We start from the raw sequence: 20612 nt of genomic DNA, 5'->3' as shown, positions 1-20612 counted from the left end.
GGCAATCCCCCTCGCCACTGCTTCTCCAGTAGGAATTGAAAACTCTTATGAATCAACATCTCGTCCTCATGTAACCTTTTGGGACATAGACCCCAGCAGATAACTCCTTGTCCTGCCCACTTTTCCTCTATCATATCCCTCATCCAGCCTTGTGTACCCAGCCATTGTATAGCACCCGAATGCTTTGTAGCTAGCCATGTAAATCTCCATAATGCATTGGTTTGGGCCGTCCGACGTCACGGTGTGCATGTGCTGAGGACGGCCGGGGGCCGTCCTGACCACGCCCAGTCATAAATCACCCGCACCGCGGCGGAATTCCAGCCTCGGTCAACGGGTTAAAAGGGTGCAATGCATTGATAGTTATGGAATGGCTGAAGTATTCTGATATTAAAAGAAATCTGGCGTCCCAAGACTATTCCAAAACAAGAATGAAACTTCGAATATGTTATAACTTCCAATACCAAGAGCATTAACATTTCTACCAGACAGGCAGACCCACTGTTCACGAGAAAAGTGTGTGTGTGCTTCAAGCACTGACATCATTACCCACAGACCGCTGAAGGATTTGAAGCCCAGCAGATGGTGAAACTTTCGCAAGTTTGATCAGTGAATAACTCGACAAGGAACGCAAAAACTGAAATCACTCACGAATAGCCTGCTTTTAATATAATGCTTGGGAGATTAATAATGCCTTTCAATAGAGCTGTAACTCGCAGGTGCCTCTCCTCCCCAGCTTCATTTAATGCAATTTATTTACTTTAGAAAGAATAAAGTCCTAAAAAGGGTGTGGCTGGGTCCAAACCTGCACCTGTTCGCTTAGTGTCCGCGACTCTCAACGGTACCCATCTTGATAGATCCTAAAGAAAATCCTCCATGTAGAAAATTTCTCACATAGCTAACACTACATCAAGTAAAGAAGGAAATCTTTGGAAACGTGGAAGTCACATGAAGACATTTTACTTGCGTTAGAGACCCTTGAGCAAGCTAATACAAGGTATTCGATTCTACAAAATCCAGGGCGGGTTCAATGTTCTCTAATGGCCGTAGTTTCGAGTTTGGCAGCGACGGTGCTCTGTCGCAATCGTGATAAAATGACCTGTCCGCCAAAATGTTGGCCCTCCCTCCCTCATCTTAGATGGAGGCAGATTGAAAGTATGTCAATGACGTAGTCAAATCCAGCTCCATTGCCGACACACTAATCCAACTGCCCTCGTACGGGCCGTTGGAGATTAGCCATCCAATCGCCCATCATATGTTGAGTGGGTGATCAAATGTTTTGTTTTTTGCTGTCCGCTGGACAGTAAAAAAAAAATAAAGACCCCCACACCATAGGAGGTAATTTGTTTTTCATTTTTCTTTGAGGGTTTGTCTTTTAAAAATTAAAAACTTTATAGAAATTTGACGGGTGGCCTTCATGTTTGATTGAACTGTCCATGACGGCGGTCCTGACAATGTTTAGCGTTGTCTGCGGGGCTGGTGGGCAACTCTAAATTTAGCGATCAGATGTCGTTGAAGATGGTGGGGGCAATGTTGCCTGCCATACTCTAAATCAGCCCTTCTGATCTTTCGTAGAATAAAAACTGAATAAAACACAGTTAGCGCATGTTCAGTATGATCCAGGAATAATCACAGTAATTTACAATCAGTTTTTTGTCTCTATATACTTTTGATATTGTAACTTGAGTTTAATACAATGTAACCACTATGTGGTTTTAATGAAAGGAATCAGAACAGGCAATCAACTAAAAAATACATATTGGCTATGCTCTGGGTATTACAATAGAAGAATAAGAAAAATAGCAAGCCTATCCTGAAGCGTATAAAATCAACCAACTTCTTCAGTGGACTCTCATTGGTCATCAGTCAACATGGAGGCGGGTGGCGCTTTCAAGAAATGACTAGTGCACTTTAAATTGTACTTGAGATTATTCTGGGGTTCGAGTTGGACTGGACATGGAACACATCAGAGTTTCTATCTTCAAACTTACATGACTTTGTAATGTACTTATGTCAAATGTGGGCTTGAACCTACTTGACACCTATTTAAAATGAACCTAATCTAAAGAAGCGATCCCCAAAAGAACCTACTTCATTCATTTAATACATTTTATTTGCTCTTTTTAGTCGAAGGAAGCACCAAAGACATTTGTTTTGACACTATGGGATGGAATCACCACAATGAGAATTCTCATTGCTGACATTCCGCATGAGTGCAGAGACTCCCCCACAACTGCGGGGCCTCTGCCGCGAGTGCAGAGACTCCCCCACAACTGCAGAGCCTCTGCCGCGAGTGCAGAGACTCCCCCACAACCGCGGGGTCTCTGCCGCGAGTGCAGAGACTCCCCCACAACTGCGGGGCATCCATCACAAGTGCAGAGACTCCCCCACAACTGCGGGGCCTCTGCCGCGAGTGCAGAGACTCCCCCACAATTGCGGGGCCTCTGCCGCGAGTGCAGAGACTCCCCCACAATTGCGGGGCCTCTGCCGCGAGTGCAGAGACTCCCCCACAACTGCGGGGCATCCATCACAAGTGCAGAGACTCCCCCACAACTGCGGGGCCTCAGCCGCGAGTGCAGAGACTCCCCCACAATTGCGGGGCCTCTGCCGCGAGTGCAGAGACTCCCCCACAATTGCGGGGCCTCTGCCGCGAGTGCAGAGACTCCCCCACAACTGTGGGGCATCCATCACAAGTGCAGAGACTCCCCCACAACTGCAGAGCCTCTGCCGCGAGTGCAGAGACTCCCCCACAATTGCGGGGCCTCTGCCGCGAGTGCAGAGACTCCCCCACAACTGCGGGGCATCCATCACAAGTGCAGAGACTCCCCCACAACTGCAGAGCCTCTGCCGCGAGTGCAGAGACTCCCCCACAACCACGGGGTCTCTGCCGCGAGTGCAGAGACTCCCCCACAACTGCGGGGCATCCATCACAAGTGCAGAGACTCCCCCACAACTGCGGGGCCTCTGCCGCGAGTGCAGAGACTCCCCCACAATTGCGGGGCCTCTGCCGCGAGTGCAGAGACTCCCCCACAATTGCGGGGCCTCTGCCGCGAGTGCAGAGACTCCCCCACAACTGCGGGGCATCCATCACAAGTGCAGAGACTCCCCCACAACTGCGGGGCCTCTGCCACGAGTGCAGAGACTCCCCCACAACTGCGGGGCATCCATCACAAGTGCAGAGACTCCCCCACAACTGCGGGGCCTCTGCCGCGAGTGCAGAGACTCCCCTACAACTGCGGGGCCTCCGTCACGAGTGCAGAGGCCCTTTGTGAATCAGGTCCTATGTGAATACGTGAAACTCAGCAGAGAGGAACTGAACAAAAGCAGTATCTAGAGGTGAACCTTGAAGTGTAGTTTAACATGTACACTGGTGCAATGTGACTGATTTTAGAGCCATTTACAAATAGCTTTTGGTGATTTTCAGTATGCCTTTTTTTGCAGAAAGAGAATATTTAGAAATGTTTGCCTATATCTCTGCTCCAAAAAGTTTCAATAAATGTTATAATGATTGGGGGTTCTTCTAGAATGAATATTTAAAATCGTTCCCCTCTTACAGTCTCCAACCCATAGGGTACCACTGAACATCTTGATGCTTGGCTTACCTGGATAGGTGTGACCAGATTTGATTCAGCATGAGAGTCCTATGATATTCATCCTTTACTAGTGAATGAATCAACTTTTTTGAACTCACAATCTGTCGACATCACTGGCATCTTTGAAGTGTCTAATATGGTCTAAAGCATTGACCTACACAAGTGTTTGAATGCTGTTGGGTCATTAAATGACCATACTCCACTTTGCAAGACATACATTAGACATTTAAATTCCTCCTTTAAAGACATAATCCAGCCAGTGATTTATAGCTGCAAACCTCGGTTTGAGTAAATTCTAAGCTATCAAATAAAAAAAACTGCAAACAGCAGTAGGAAATAGATATTTCTCCAAAAGACAGGGCTAAGAGTTATTGCAATTTCCAATCAACATTTTTACAGAAAGTGTATACCAGTAGTTGTGCTAACATCACCTCGGCCATGACCGATTACTTACAAGGCCCTGTGATTTGGATTGAACTCCTGGGAGACATTGGAGAAAATAATGTAAGACAGGCAGTTGTTTTGATTCTGTCAATCGATCTGATTTTCCAGGCCTTTTCCCAGAGCCCGGAAGGTGTACACTTGGTAGTGGTAAAGGTGATGCTTCATGTGTGTGTATGGACCAAGGCACTGGGAACTGGGTCACGACGGACAGTTGGGCTTCAAAGCCTTCTCGACTCCAGCTTCATCAAGCACAAAAGACCAAGCTTATGGGAGGTGATACAACTGTTGAGTTACATATGGTTTAACTGTAGCATTGCAAACATAAGAAAGAGTTCCAGAGTTATTGTTGTCAAGAAATAACGCTCTGATAAGCATCTTACATCTGGAACAGAAAGACTAAATACTAACCTTGAATGGATGAATGCAGTTGCAACTGGCTTCTCTTCCAAAGTCATGATTCTGATCTGCTCCCAGTGAAACAAATTGTGCACAAAAGGAATTTGCAGTCTATGGATAATCTTAGAATCCAGTGATACAATTGCCACCGAGTGCTGGACCACAGCAGTGGCAAACATAGGTATGGGGTAACCCTTGTGAGGATGGGGATATAACCATTCTCAAGAGAAGTGGATAAGTCTGGAGTGTACCCAGGCTGTGTCTCCACTGAACAAACCAGCATTACTTCTGGGGAGTGTACTCCTCTATACCCCGGCACTTGAACACTGATCTTTGCTGCCCCCCAGTGTCTGTAGTGAAGGGTGTCTGGGGCCTCTGGGTCATCACTATTGGTCTCCTGAGGTCAGTTGAGGAGGTTTCCACTCCAGCAGCTAGAATTGAAGGGCTTTGTACAAACCTTCAGGATTGGTCTCAGCTTATACAGCTCATTTCCAAACATCAAGAAAGGCGACATGGCGGGTCCGCACTGCGTGTGTGGCAGTGGCGTTCTTCCGTTTTCTAAAGTGAAGCTCCAGCTTTCATGATCTCTCATTAGCAGCTGGGCCAGCAGCCTCTTCAAATCAAATCCAAAGCAATGTTCAAATTGTGGGTACCAGCCAATCAGGCTGTGGGTAACATTTCATCTTTCGAGGATTGAGGTGTATATTTTGTGCGGCCTCCCAGAGGAGGTTGATGTTGCTGGGAATGACGGAACAGTCCCGCTCCCAGTATTCATTGGTTATGTGGCTTCTTGCATACATGCAGCTGACTCTTCAGTAGAAGTTGTCCTGGCAGCAAATCTTCTGTATCTCAATGATGGGATTTCTTGGGAAGGAAGAGTAAGGGGGGGGGGGGCAGGCTGCCATTTCTGCTGGCACATCTGCTCTGGTGTCTGTCTGTCTGTTTGCTTTGTCTCACACAAACAGACACACACACACACAAACACACTAAGTGGTATGGACCTTGAGCACTCTCAGTGAAGATGAAAGGAATCCCAATACTGCTGGTCCCTTGATGTACAAACAAGGATGGCCTCAGGTGTACTCATCCCATAGGTGCCCTCATGAGGTTTACCCAAAGGATTCTAACCCAACCAAGAGCCAGCAGTGCTTAATTGTAAAAGAATAAGTGTTGGGGCCCAGTATTTCATTCAAAAGACTGTGGCTAATGAAGGTCGAGGTATTGAATACCAAGGCTGAGCGGTCTTTGGTGCCACCTCCTGCCTCATTAATCTATGACCAGACACTCTCCGCCTCTTCATCTCACTCTTTCAGGTTCTCTTTCATTCCTGCTTTCATCCGCTGTCACTTTTTTCCTGTCTTTCTCTTCCTCCTCTTCCTTGCCACTTTTGTATTGTTTTCTCTCTTGCTCTAGATTAAAGGAAGTTGAGAAAAATAAGTGCTGGTCCCCAAAAATGATTGCTGGTGGGTTCCACCTGCAACAACTGTCTCAAATTAACCACTACCAGACAGCACCTGATAGTAAAGGGATATCAGGGGCACCCACCACAAAAGAAAACGATTAACCATTTCAAGACACCACGTGTATCACTGTGCAGCAGTGAAATTGGTGTTTGGTCTGGTGATGGGTTTGAGGGGCACAATTCAAGCAAGCATTAGCAAAGGCAATAGGATACACCTTTGAATGGCGTTACCCGAACATCTGGCTAAGCGTTGCCCATCCTTTTCACTAAATAATAAACAATCAAATCTAAGAAGCAGCCCTAATCTAACTGCTGATGCTGGGCCTTCAAAAAATAGCAAAGAAATAGATTTTAAAAAAGTAATGGGAAGATGGAGGGGAAGGAGTAGTGGGTGGAGAAGTAGGGCGGAGAAAACTCTGAAGTTGGGAGCCAGAAAGCAACAGGAATTGAGGAAGAAACAGATGTCCTTGGCTAAGAGAAGGGGGTTAAAAATAAAAAATCCAAAAAAGTAATACAGGAAAGGGTGGAGAAAGCAACAAAGAATCTGTTGGGAGGAAGGATCAATCTCTCGTTGTTGTTGGAGTTCTGGAAGAAAAAAGAAAACACATCTTCTGTGAATGCAGTAAAAAGATGGATGTTGAGGAGGCTATGCCCCAGGAGAGGGACAAACAAAAAAGGAAGAAAAGCCACTGAAGAAGATGCAACCAAATGAGGCTGCCAAGAAAGCCAGCAAAGATAAACACTGGGCTCTCCGAAAGTCAACATTAAGGATTGGTATAATGCACAATAGGTTTTCGACAACAGACTGCTAAAATATGCCTCAATACAAGGCCGAACATGCAAAGGAATCGCAGGGCAAAAAAAAAACAGATGGAGGACAGTGCTTAATTTGAGCCAGCGATGGCAAGAGGGCGCAAGTCCTATTTTCTCATCATACTTTCATCTAGAGCAGTGCTTCCCAAACGTTTTAAAACCACAACCCACTTCTTAGTACGAAAAACATTCACAAATCACTTAGCTATAATGAACATGAGCCTGGCTATTTTTTAATGTAATCATGCTTCATTTGGTGGCGCATTGTCATTTGCAGACAGCTCATTTTCTACTGAAATGCTCACTAAATGTGCACAGAATCACTGTTTTATAGCTACAACTACATTGTAAACAAATGATAATGTATGAAAATTGGGTTTCTAGTGAATATTTATTAATTGTGCATCAGCAAGTAAAGTGTCTTGATTTGTTGTGATGCTAATAAAACCTTTGTTTCCATCACACTTCAGAATTATAAAAAAAGTGCTTCATTTTGCTCTTTTAAGTGCTGAATGTGTGCAGTTCATTAACAGTTACATTTTGTTGTAAATTAGGGGGAAAATGACATTCTCCAGTATTCCTTTTACACTTCACATACCCCTGCAGGAATGCCATATAATTCCCTTTATTTTATTTTTCTCTGTAGCAATGTGAGAATTGTTCATAAATGCTAGGCTTCCTGGTAAAAAAGAAGTTGAATATATAGCCTGGCATTTGACATCTGGATTTGAGGCACAACACAAGTAACAGATAAATACAGAATTTATAGGCAGCTTTATTTATTCCCTGAACTTTGGTGACCCACCAAAAATCTACTGGTGATGGACAGTTTGGGAAACTGTGATCTAGATAGAGCAAGAGAGAACGAAATACAAAAGGGAGGTGTAGGAGAAAGAGGGAGAAATATTGAGAAAGAGAGAAAGCAGGAATGAAAAGGAACCTGCAAGAGTGAGGTAAAGTGGCAGTGAGTGTCTGGTGGTAGATTTAAGAGGAATTAGGCAGAATCTAAACTGCCCAGGAGGGCATTCCACAAAATGACTCTTTAGTTGTGTATTTCAAAGACCGATTGTAACAGATTTATTGGTCAAACTTTGCTAATCTAGAAGACTCTGGGGGATTTTGGTGAAAAAGAAGAAACAAATATTGTTTTATCATTTTTTTCCATAAATATAAATAGATTACCTTTTTAAAAAGCAATGTGTTACAAGATTAGAAGTTCTTCGAAAATGAATACTTGAATCCATGAATAAAATGGGTATTCTCCATGTCCTGTGGCAGGGTTCTAGTAACCTGTCATAGCACATAGCCCCAAACACAGCTCATGTCATTTTCTCCCAAACCTTCTTCAAATTACCTTGAAAATCAATTTGCAGTTATCTGAAATTACCTTGAAATGTTCTCAAGTGTCCGCGTCTGCTCCCTCAGAGACAGAGTAACTCCCAGGATAATGGCCAAATGCCTGCGACTAGCACTGAAGTGGATCTCAAAACTACCAGGGATGAAATTGTGAAAAAAAGACTTTTGGCAATGTGCTCAATGCTTTCTGAGCTGAAGCTTGTTTACCTGATTGGTGGTCTCCTCGGAGATGATTGTTACTGCTATTATGCCTGAACACGTTATGACTCTTGATACAACCAAAAATGTGAATATTACCACAGGTCTCCTTAAGATGGCTGCATTATTTTATGACGCTGAAAAAAGTATATACAACTGTATACTTCAGGCTAAATGTAAAATAAGCACATTTCGTGGAATTAGTGTGTTTAGAATAAAATGTAATTTATGTGAAAAAGGATTTTGCTACATGTACATTTACTTTTCGATGGAATGTTGGGAACTTTTAATATGTTGCTAATTTTGTGCATTCCAAATTATCCATATTTTTTAGCTTTTATTTGCCCAAATCACATATCAATAGTTATGAAATAGTGCTCATTTATTAGTCTGTTGTGTATTTTTCCCTCCTTACTTTTGAATCTTGATCTTAATTTTGAATGTGGCATGCTTTGTTTTTGTTTGCTTTTTGTTCATTATCGTGAAAGTGTTGCATTGAGGAACAGGGCCCAGCATCAGCCCATCTTTCTGAACGAGCATGGCACTTTTTTAAACTACCCAATAATAAAAGTACCTAAACAATGTATCTACAGTTAATCAGCAAATGTACGTTTTAAGAATTTTAGTAAACAGATTCTTGCTAGAGAAGCTCACTATAGACCTACTTGGACAAATGTTAATTTCGTGACAACACTGGGTGAGAAGTCCTGAATGTAGCTCAGTACTGCAGCAGGTGCAGTTGCACCGGGGCCCAATAGGGTGAACAGCACTCTGCACCTCAGTTATGGCTGTCTTTCAGTAACCAGGGGAACCATGGCAACCTTGTTATGCCACAGTAAAATTGCTGTATTTCAGTAAGTTTAGCTAGTACAATTAAAACCTTTCACAACACAGTTATTGTGCATTCGTTTTTATGTTCCAAGGCTAAGATAAATAGCCTGGATTTGCTAATGTTCCTGTAAATTCAGGTATCACCCTCCTTAAGAGGTTTTGGTTACTTCCCAAGCAGTAATAGTGCACTCGGGTTTCCCTTGAGATCATGAGGTGTGATATGGTTGCATGTCGGAACCACTCAGGCATTTACCACGCCTGCCTTAACAATGCGGTCCTAACCACGAATGCGAGACATATGCCTGTGTGCTTTTAAAAGGGCGGGCTGTTCTTACTCTGAAGGCCCTTACACTGTCAGGTCATCAATGTAGATTTCTGACAGTGAAGCAAGAAGGGTTACTGATGTTGGAAACCCAATGGTTCATCCAACTCCTCCTAGAGCAGGCAGATGGTTGCTTGGCATAGTAGGTGCTCAACTAGGTTTGTGACTGAGTACCCTTTCCTCCAAACTCTAATTCTGGCTCTATATCAAATGAGCCTCCACGGTCAAATTAAAGACTTGACCAAACATCAAACCTGCAGTGATTACTTAAATGCTGGGACAGACTTCAATAATATTTGGAAGTGTTTTTCATGCAGTTCCATTAGTTTCCCCTACACTGTCATAACCCAGGATACTGTTAGGTGCCACAAACAGATAACCCTCTGTTTTAATCTACATTGGACTTATTGTCTATATTTAACTCCAGCAAAGGATCCCAAATATCCTGTGATTAGATCTGTTGAAGCAATATAGCGTATGGGTTATGGATGTATAGATACAGGAAGGCGATGATGGTTTTTGCATAAAGTAAAGCAGCGCGGGATCTCTTTGCTTCTAGTCTTAGAGCGGGTGTGCTGTGCTTACATTATCATGCATGGTAGCATCTTAGCTTTTTTTTTTTTCATGTTGCTCAATCGCTTATGATTTGAATTGTCTTTGTAGATCACTTGCTATTGCCATGAATGAAAGGCATTTCACAAGCAATACTTTTTATTGTGCTACTTAGAGAAAGGTGAATTTTAATGCTCTCATTAGGTAGAGCATTAGGATCCAAGGAAAAGCAAACAGCACATTAGACATTGTTCCCATCATATCCGGAAGATGACTAACCGGGCTAGCGGGATTCCTCGGTGTATGTTGTAAGACATCTCAGCTGAAGAAGTGTCTGTGCCTTCTTACCACAGTCAAGGGATGGGAAATGGATCCCTGTAGACATTTCTACATTGTATTGAATCCGCCTAGTGGTCACAGGGCTCTAAGAGGATTTGACCTTGCATGGGTTAAAGGCTCTCCCTGGCTCTTCCTCAGTGGAGGGAATTTGAGTGCTAGGCTAGGGAAGTATTCACTTGATTGGAGATGTAACTGAACTCTTACAATGCCCAAGCACAATAATCCTCAAAGTTAAACTGGTATAGGGGTACCTGGCTCATCCTTGGTAATTTGGCTCCATTAAGGCATTTCTCCGAGCATCTAGTATATGTGCAACAACCAAACATCAATACAGCTAACAAATATGGAAATTAAAAGGTACAAACCTAGTTGGTTATAATAATTAAAATAGATAAGAAAATGTCACAAAAATAAAGGAAATTAAATATAGTAATCCTAAATTGTATATAAAGAAAAAAATGATCAATTGGAAAACATTTGGAAAAGGCCTTTAATCTCATCCTAAAGGAAAGACAAAACAAATTTGAATATGTCAGTGACTTCCATGCATTAACTGGGACCTAAGCACCCCCCTGGCTGACCTATGACTTCACGGTTTTGGATTCAAGTAGGTGTGTGGGCCTGCTGGGGGTTTTCTCGTCTGGATGTTGAAGGTCTTCAGTAAAACAATCCTCCAAACCCATAACCGGCTAGAGCTGCAGACGGTCAGGTACATTGGTTGATAGGCCATCCAGTAATTCTGAACTTCACTAATAAATTCAGAGTGGGAACATCCACTTAAATTAATGAAGCTGCTGGGGGGGTGTCTTTTAATGGATAGACTTGACGTTTGTCCCTGTTCTCCGAGAATGCTTTCTTATGGAAAGTAAAACTTTATAATGTTAGCGCTCTACCGTAAGGAAAAAAATTAAAATCTTTGGCACTAGCTCCCTATATGATAGTCCACTTTGCCTGTTGAAAGAGGAAGAGAGGTTCCCACAATTCTGAGCTTCGATTCACAAGAAAAGGTAATTTCCAACAAGTCCACTGGAATTCATCCATGCAAGAAACAGCAAAGTACTGGCCACACCCACAGGGGTTGCCATAGGCTTGTGCAAGCTGCGCACTTGCACAGGGCCACCAAACCCCAGGGGCCACCACGTCAATATATATCCTTAATTTAATAATCCTCTGAGGATGGATACATATTTGTGTGGTGGCCCCTGGCAGGGATTTGGAGGCCTCTGGCTCTGTTCCACTTCCAAACACCCTGACCACCCCCCATCCCCCTCTTTACTGCCCTCCGTGCTCCGTCCCGCCGGGACCCCCTCTTCCGGGGCCCCCTACCTACGCTCCCTGCCCAGGGCCGGGAGCGTAGGTAGGGGGCCCTGGGCAGGGAGCCTAGAGCCGCCCCTGCACCGGGCTTAGGAGGACGCTCCACCTGAGCAAGCTGTATTCCTTGACACAACATCGGAAGTTGATAGAAATTCTTTTTATTTGGAAACATTTTGGTTATACAGAAAGAAAGAGAATAATGAATGAAAAGCAATGAAAAAGAAGGTATAAAGAACAAGAGAAGTGATCCACAGGAAGTCCTCATCTGTACATATAAACTGATTTAAAAATGCCATCGGTGATACAGAAGGAAGAAGAGATATAGAGTTACTTGTTCTTATCAGAATATTGTCATCGTCATCACTCAACAGCAATGAATGCACACAGTATAGCTGGAGCGTCATGTATATCTGAGGAAAACGTCTACTCGATGAACTAAAAGTCTGAAGAGACATGGGCAACTGCATGATTCTAAAATAAGCAACACGACATGAACATTATCCATCCATCCTATCTCCTGTGACATGGAATCTCCATCTTGGAGTACCAGACCCCATAAGTGGCCTGGGTATGGGAAAAACAGAGGGATGGAGATGAAAGCCAGATGATCATATATATATAGAAGTATGGTGAGCCTGTGTGGGACACTCACCCACCTCCCGCCCAATTAGATTAGTCACCTAATGCATGAGTCTCAAATTGGAGGGAAGGGTCCCAAATTTTCGAAAATATGCCCATTTACTCTTGGACCTTATGCATCATATCCTTGTGAGTAGTCACCCACCAGCTATTTGATACCGTATGATATAGTATCTTTCATAGTAACCTATCTCCAATGCCTCCAATGCAGAGTTTGTCAACAACTAGAGCGGTCACCAGCCATCGCCATCGCCAGCGGTCTGACCTACGCCAGTATATCAATCATGTCACTATGTACTGGCAGTTGCGTAGATCTGGTGATCCATTGGTCACTCTTTGTAGATCATCTCTTCCAGAAGAGATGATCTACAATGTGCTATTCGATGTCGTGGGACATGACGTGCCTGTGGAACAGGTCACACTTAGAATGGCAGCATCGTTAGCCGTCAGGATGAGAGGGAATGTTCCTGTGTAAGCGAAGAGGTGTCTAGTGCCAGCTATTCAATATCTTGAAGTAGAAAAACTGCAAACCCGCCTCCCTGGGGCATTCGTGAGGCGAGCAGAGTAAAGCAGTCCTAGCCTCTTCGGAGAAGTCGGTCAGTAATACGGGCTGACAGAAGAGCCTAGAGAGTGTCGTCGAAGCTGGAGCGCAAGAGTAGAAATTCTCAATGCACTTACCTCATTGGCTGCTCTTTCCAGTGTGTCCCTGCCCTTTCCTACACACAAGCCACTCCTGTCGTTTCCAATCAACAACAAGGGCCCTGGACCGCCCTTGAAATATTGGGCGAGCATGGTGTGGGTGGAGGGAGCGGTTAACCTTTAACTGCATGCGCGCTAGCGGAATTCCGCTCGCACGCTGGGTTTTTAAAAAACGCACTTTACGTGACGAGCTGGGCTCGTCATCAGCGTGCGAGGAGGCTACGCCATGATGAGCCCAGCTCGTCATCAGCGTCGAAGGTGTTAAAACATATGAAATATTTATATAGTTGAGTCAAACAGTGTCCTTGTCAACAACAGCTTTCTCTTAAGGAAAACTTCTGAAATAATCAATACTACACCCAGACTCCATCTCAGGAGCATTGTTTCTTTGTAGCTGCAAATATTTACAGGTGCCTCAATGGAAAACTGTCCATCACTGAGCAAAGGTCAGTGCCATATAATGACTGCTTCCTTGTATATTGTACACAGCAGAGACTCCTGTGCTGTGACAAACAGCATTACTTTGCTGTAGTAGAGGCATTGCATAGCACTGTTTCGGTGCTAGTAAATACTTCATCTAAGACATCAACGCGAAGGAGAGAACTGTCATCAAAATTACTTCATCATACGTCAAGGTAATGCCATCATAAGACAGTGATCTGTCATCTGACAGGTGGTAGCCATCATTCAAATATTGGTGGTGCTCAAATATTTTAAGACACCGTTCAATATAGAAATCTGATTTGATTTGTAGAGCACCTTATGATCTGCATGCCTAAATCCTCTGCAACGTATATCTGGCTTTCTCTGTGTCATCTCTCTGCCGATTGGCTCACCCTGTTAACCCCTATGACTAGGTGCAACGTTCAATAATCTAAATAAATGTAAAAAAGCAAAATGATTGTTAGATGGGTCCTATCAATATAGAAATGGGATGCTCTGTATTCATTTATTTATTTATTTTATTTAAGGGCTTGTATAGCGCTAGAATCGACTCCCGAAGGAGTATCTCTGCGCTCAAAAGCGGATGGAGGAGGAAAGGAGATGGTAGGCCAAGGGGATGATTAAGATGGAGGGTTGGGTGCTCCATAAGACAGGGCACATTCCAAGGGGAGATGGGAGAGGAATATTCCATTGAACCAACCTCTATTATCATTTATTTTATGTAAGAGTCTTATATAGGGCTGGCCAGACCCGAAGGTATCAGAGCGCTTTACAACATTTATCATGATGCAATCGGGCACACATTATTTCCATAAACAGCATTGTCTCGTGTCGAATCATGTTAAGGCCTGTAGGGAATCATATTAGTGAATCAAAAGGTAGGAATAGAGTCATCAGACCTTGCACAGTATGCACAGTATGGTGGAATTCTGCTGAGTATGAGTGAGGATTTCTGGGTTTATCTCATGGCTGCTCGATCCTAAAAGAAGTTGCTCGCTTTTCCAGGAGGCTGCTCACATGACCGTACATGCTCATCATGATAGGGCTGAGTCCAGTGTGCCCTGAAGCTGCTCATTGTTTTAGAGTATTGCCTACACACAATAACCAGAGGTTGAGAGACATGGCAAGGTTGTCACCCCGAGTGGGATGGGTATGCTCAGACGTGAGTCCCATGCTCTCCACGCCACTGGAGTCAAGCTATCCTGGCTGAAGACGGCTGATATCCAGAAACCGGGCCTAGGATGCTTGATTCCGGTCCAGGAAAGACATGGCTTGGTAGTTTGGGCTGGACTGTTCCCATGAGGCACAGGGTCAAGGCTGATTTGCATATGGCCATGTCTGAACTGGGGTGGTGCGGAGTGCAAAAGGCCCAGATCTCTGTACTGGGGTGAATGTATGCCATTGTTCTGCATTCTGTCCATCAATTGTTGTTTTTGCATAGGGTGTGCCCATGCCATGCTCGATACACCAGCGTTCTACTTGATGTGCCAGGGTGTTTCTTAGCGTGCGAGTGGATCACCGGTATGCCAGCAGTGTGCTTTCACATACATCCATGTGCTTGCAGCTGATACATATAGGCTACTGCTTGGAATATAAGGGAGCTGCTCATTATGCCAAGGTGCTGCTCGAAATGCTAGTGGATTGCTAAATATGACAAATGCTCCGTATACCAGGGTATTGCGAAATAACATACCAAAACATGACATAACATAACACCAATATTTGTAGTGAACATTCACCCCTGAGGGCACCATGGCACTGAATAAGAGGTGGTTATTGTTACCCATCCTAATGGCCCGAGAGCATATCAGTGTGCCCGGGGGTCTGCTGAACATGCCACCGATACTGCCAAACTCGCCAAGAGAGTTACATGAAATATCAGGGATGCTGCTATTCTTGGAACTGGCTCTTCCGTATGCAAGAAAGAGCGTAGTATTCTATGCTGGCACTGAATCCAGGTAGGGTGGTACCCAGCACGCCACATGCACATTATTCCAGTGGGGCTGCTCAATAAACTGTCAGTACCGTAGATATATATATGTTGGTTCAGTACTTTATGTATCAATGGAATGGGTTTTTATAAAGCGCGATAGTTACCCGCAGGCGTCCCAGCGCTATAGCCAAATACAGTTGGGTGAGGTATGTCAAGTTATCTGCTGAAAAAAAAGGTTTTTAATTTTTTTCGGAAGAGCAGGATGTTCGGTTATGAGCGGATGGATAATGGAAGAGAGTTCCAGAGCCTTGCCACGTTTGTTGAGAACATTCTACCTCCACTTCTTTCTCTTTTGAACCTGGGAATGATGACTTGGAAGGCGAGGGTCGACCTCAGCTGCCTATTAGGGTGGTAGGGGGTAATCAGGGAGTGATTAAGGATTGCTCCTTTCCTCCAGTAGGCACGGTGGGCGATGCACATGCTTTTGAAGTTGACTCTATCTTTTACTGGTAGCCAGTGAAGGGCTCTTAGTTCAGTTTTCACTGATTCAATGACCCCGCTCCTCAGCAGGGTTGGATTGGGATTAAAAATCGGCCAGGGCACACTAAAAAAAAGTGGCCCACATTTGCATATTGCCTTTCCGCAAAACACTGCTACAGCGCAATTTTATAAAAAAGGTGGGGGCGTTTAAAAAAAAATGCACAGATTAGTTTACACTGGTGAAACACACCTGAAAACAAGTGAGGCCACTTTTGCTCAGCCCCCCCATGCCCCTACTCAATATGCATATATTAATGGGCTGGCCAAGCGAGAGAAATGGAGTGACACCTCTGCCCGTTGATAAAAGAGAGGTAATGGAGGCCCATCTGCCTCCAGAAAGGCCATTCAGGCTCCCATTGGGCCGCTGGCGGCATCCGAGCAACACAGAAACCACCCAAATCGGCCCTTCAGGCTGCTCAAAAAAGCAGCCCCCACCTGGTGTTCGGGTACGGCCCCTCAGGCATTTCCCGAGTGCCCGCGTTACCAATCCGACGCTGCACCTCAGTACCCTCCAGCATAAACTCTCCATCGTGTATGCACCCTTACTTTAAGGAATGGCGGTAATAGGATTTGGAGTAAGTGGGAGGCTGCCTAGTCCGTGGAGTAACTTTCTTGTAGGCCGCAGCCGCGGCCGGCAGTGGGAGTACCTGCAGGGCGGTGACGGGGGAGGGGCAGAATGGGGGTAGTAATGTATGGATTACGGAGCTTCCCAGGTAAGTAAACATTTAAATAAATAAAACAAATTTTGTTGAGTGCACTTCATCCCCAAATGTGATGCAGTGCGCGCAACGAAATTCGTTTTATTTATTTAAATGTTTACTTACCTGTAAAACTCAGTAATCCATACATTACTACCCCCACCCTGCCCCTCCCCCTCCCCACGTCACCGCCCTGCAGGTACTCCCACTGCCGACCGCGGCTGGTAGGCCGCATTCATTTTATGAGACGTTTGTACCCATGCCACAGATGATTATGCAAGGCTCTCAAACTGGAAGGGATTTCATAAATGTGACGTAGTCCGTGGTTGTGACCTGCCCTGCATTGACATGTGTGTGTGTGATGCAAGGGATGGCTGCAATGAAGTTGGTAACATAAATATTGACAAATTGCACAATCCATCGCATCAAAGGCTCATGCAAGCCTCCTCCGTAGGCCCAGCAAAAAAAGAAAAACAATTCCAATCAAATGGAGCCTGCCTGTTGAGTTAAATAATTACAGAAGCGACAGCAGGAAAACAATACCATAAACATAAGATAACTCAGTGAGTTGAGCCTCACTTCTAAAATCTATGTTTGAAAGGCTCGGGGTAGAGAGGTCTTCCATCGATCCAGGATATATTGAATACTTATTAAAGGCGCGTGTGATTTAGTATACGAATGTGAACCACAGTCACGTGATTATTAAGGTACACACATTATTCAGAGTAAATGGTATGTATCCGTAGCATAATCAATGAACCTGCACTCATAAAATGTGCAAACCAGATATTTCAGATGAGAGTATGCTTTCTAAATCGGTAAGTTATAGGAAAATGCAACAAAAGAAAATTCTTGGCAGGGTCGAGCAGCCCTTCATCCTTCTGAGACAAAATGGGTGCCGTTTTATTCATCTGGTAATAATACGTGCATACACAAATGGTCCTTGGAAAGTGTTTTGGATAAATGCGCTGTGTGAATTACAAATGATTGTCACTTTCATAAATCGATTCTGGTGCTCGCACATATGTCTTCTAGCAATGTAAAAATGCAAATACAATATTAAGGACAAATGAATGTGTGTGTGTGTGTGTGTGTGTGTGTGTGTGTGTGTGTGTGTGTGTGTGTGTGTGTGTATATTCCCAGGACTAGATTGCCGCCCCAATAAAGCTGGAGGGGGGAGAGGACGGTGGGGGAGAGGGGACAAAGGGAAGCGCTTTGATAAAAAAGAATGAGCTGGGAACGCTTCACCTCTGCGAGAGATGCAATATGCTCGCCCATCTCCCAGACAGTATTTTTATGCGAGCTGATGGTTGCCACGGCAACAGAGGCTTTGGGGAGTCTCCTGTCGACGCAGCGCGCTGGCCTGTGCGCGCCGAGCGCAGATGTTGAGGCAGTGCGCGCAGCGCTGGCGGCAGCAGTGGACAGGGCAGCGGCGCAGCGCGGGGACCATGCGCCCAGGAGCCCCTGTGCCAGCAGCACCCGCTAACCCGACCCTCCCCTCTGCCTCCCACAGGGCTTCCTCAGCCGCCGGCTCAAGGGCTCCATCAAGAGGACGAAGAGCCAACCCAAGCTGGACAGGAACAGCAGCTTCCGCCACATCCTCCCGGGCTTCAGGAACAGCGACAATGACAGGTGAGCCCAGCCCGAGAGCTGCCTTTCTCTTCATTCTGGAGCTGTGCATAGCGCTGCCTGCCGGATGCGATGGCCTCTGGGCGCTCTGAGGCTGCCACGGCATTGGGTGGCCCAGAATGCGCCCTGCGCGCGCGTGCAAGCGCACAGACTGCAGCCGCCCTGGGCGGCCAGATGTAGTGGTTTTGTCATTGGGTCTGAAGGGCCATCAATAAAGGCGGGATGAGCTCGTTTAAAAAGCAGGGAAGCAGCGTTTCCCTTCCCCGGGCGGACGCTCGAGCCCCGCGGGGTGAATGCATCGGATTACCATGGAGTGAGAACACGTCCTTATCTGTTGTGTGTGAATTATTTGTGAACCCGCCTCCTGCCAGATGTGCACGCCGTGCCCTTCCTCCAGACCCCTGAAGCCGTCTCTTTTCCCCCTGAGTCTTGCTAGCCCCCTTTCTGCCAGAGGTTCGGAAGCCCAACTCCCTAGCCCCCTCTCCTCGATCCTAGGAGCCCAGTTTATACATATGTGACCCCGTACGTCAGACTCCCCGCTGGCACCGCCTGCTTCATGTACACAAGCCCACCTCTGTCTCTCTCTCATACCCCAGCAACCCACCCTATGCACAAGTGACCCCGAAATCAAGACTGCAACCAGTTCACCCTCTTCCAGATGTGCACAAGCCCACCTCTGTCTTTATCTCATACCTCAGCAGCCTACCTATGCACAAGGGACCCCGATCCCAAGACTGCAACTAGGCCCCCCTCTTCCAGATGTGCACAAGGACCTTGTCCCCCATCCTGTACAGAAGGACCCGGTACCCCAGACTACAACCAGGCCCCTCTCTTCCAGATGTGCACAAGCCCACCTCGCAATTCCCCTCGCACTCTCAGACCTCGTCACCCATCCTGGGCAAAACGACCCCCAACGCCAGACTTCGACAAGCACACACACTGCCGAAAGTACACAAGCCTCCCCCCCCCCCCCACAGACTCTCATCATCAACCCACCTGCTTACAACCTCTGAAGACCCCTTTATTTTGCAAGCTCCTTACAGTCCCCTCTACAGACAACCACAATCCGCCTCCCTCAGAACTCCAAAAGCATCTTTTACTTGAGACCCCCACCATCGCCCGTCAACACATACACACACCCTTTCCTCACACGACAGACGTCTACTGTCCCCCAGGTTACGTGACCTCTTACCACAAACCATCCCCAACCTCTTCTGCCCCAGAACTCGTCCCTCGCCCAGTCCCACCGAGACAACCTCTTCCATAGACTCTTACACCCTCCTCTCTTCGGTTCCATCTCGTCACCCGGCCCTGTCAAGTAAGTGCCAGTGCTAAGCACCGGCACAAATTAAGCCCCGGCAGCCCAGCTCGGACACATCTTGTACCAAACCATCCCTCTTTCTCACGACTTCACAACCACTCCCCAACTCTCCCACCAGCTTCTCCTCGGCCCATTACCCCTTCAGCAGCCTCATCGCCCCCCCCCTTCCATAGAAAGAGTCCAAGCCTCAGGCTCTCCCAACCCCTCCCAGTCTTGAACACCCCTCGTTCTTACTCACATCCTCGGACAACCACCCCACCAGCCGACTGACCTAGACCCATCGACACTGTGCTCTTTCACACTCCTACCACAGACCTCAGAAAACCTCCAGATATCTCCTCCTCCCTGGCCTGCTCTTCCTCACACCATCAGGGCCCCCTACACATCTTCACAAGCCATGCTTTATTCAACCAATAATGCCCTCTTCCTAGAGCTCACTGAGCACTTCCACAAGTACCCCCTGTCTTAGATCCCCACGCGCCCCCCTCCTCCAGACCCCTGACACCTGAATTTGTAAGACCCCGCGCCCGACACTTAAGGCCAACTCTCCCCAGATCCCAAGACACCCCTATATCCTTCAAAATTCCATAACCCACCTACTCCACTGACAGGCACACAATATATCTCCTTTACCCCTTTAAAAATCCCACCTCTTCGCCAGGTGCACATAAATGCCCCTCTCCCACAGACCCCCAACTACCAGTGGTGGACTGTGATGCTAAAAGCAGCTCTGGGAAATGTTTTCATACCCCCCAATTTATACCGGGTGAGTGCAGCCGGTGAGTCCAACCACCTCCAGAAGGATTTTTTTATTTTTGTTTTTGGGGGAGGGGGAGGGGGGTCAAATAATGTATGAGTGTGTAATAAATGAGTAGGCATTCCCTGGGGGCTGTTTGCCAATCTAGACGGCTGATGAACCCTCCATCCATCCACCTGTCAAAGCAGTGACTGGTCCACGGCCAAGCAGGGGTTTTCCCTGGTGAGTCCAGACAGGCCAATTGCTCTCTTAAAACTACTACATGATACCACTTCCAAAGGAACCACAACTTATCCACTCGCCAGATCTACAAGCCCCCACCCTTTCACTATCCC

The 20612-nt window shown here is 46.0% G+C and overlaps 1 protein-coding gene across 3 annotated transcripts in view; it reads left to right on the top strand.

Annotated features, from left to right (window-relative positions):
• DAB2IP (DAB2 interacting protein) overlaps positions 1-20612 on the top strand; it is a 1377413-nt gene that overhangs the window by 688150 nt on the left and 668651 nt on the right. For all 3 annotated transcript variants that reach the window (XM_086920966.1, XM_086920964.1, XM_086920965.1), the window contains exon 3: positions 18084-18202. In XM_086920966.1, the coding sequence (XP_086777092.1) occupies positions 18084-18202 (119 nt within the window). The remainder of the gene's footprint in view (positions 1-18083; positions 18203-20612) is intronic.

The sequence above is a fragment of the Lissotriton vulgaris genome, chromosome 5, assembly GCF_964263255.1.
Source record: "Lissotriton vulgaris chromosome 5, aLisVul1.2, whole genome shotgun sequence".
Lineage (NCBI taxonomy): Eukaryota > Metazoa > Chordata > Amphibia > Caudata > Salamandridae > Lissotriton > Lissotriton vulgaris.
Note: the sequence above shows the minus strand (reverse complement) of the source record. Positions and strands in the feature narration are given on the sequence as shown.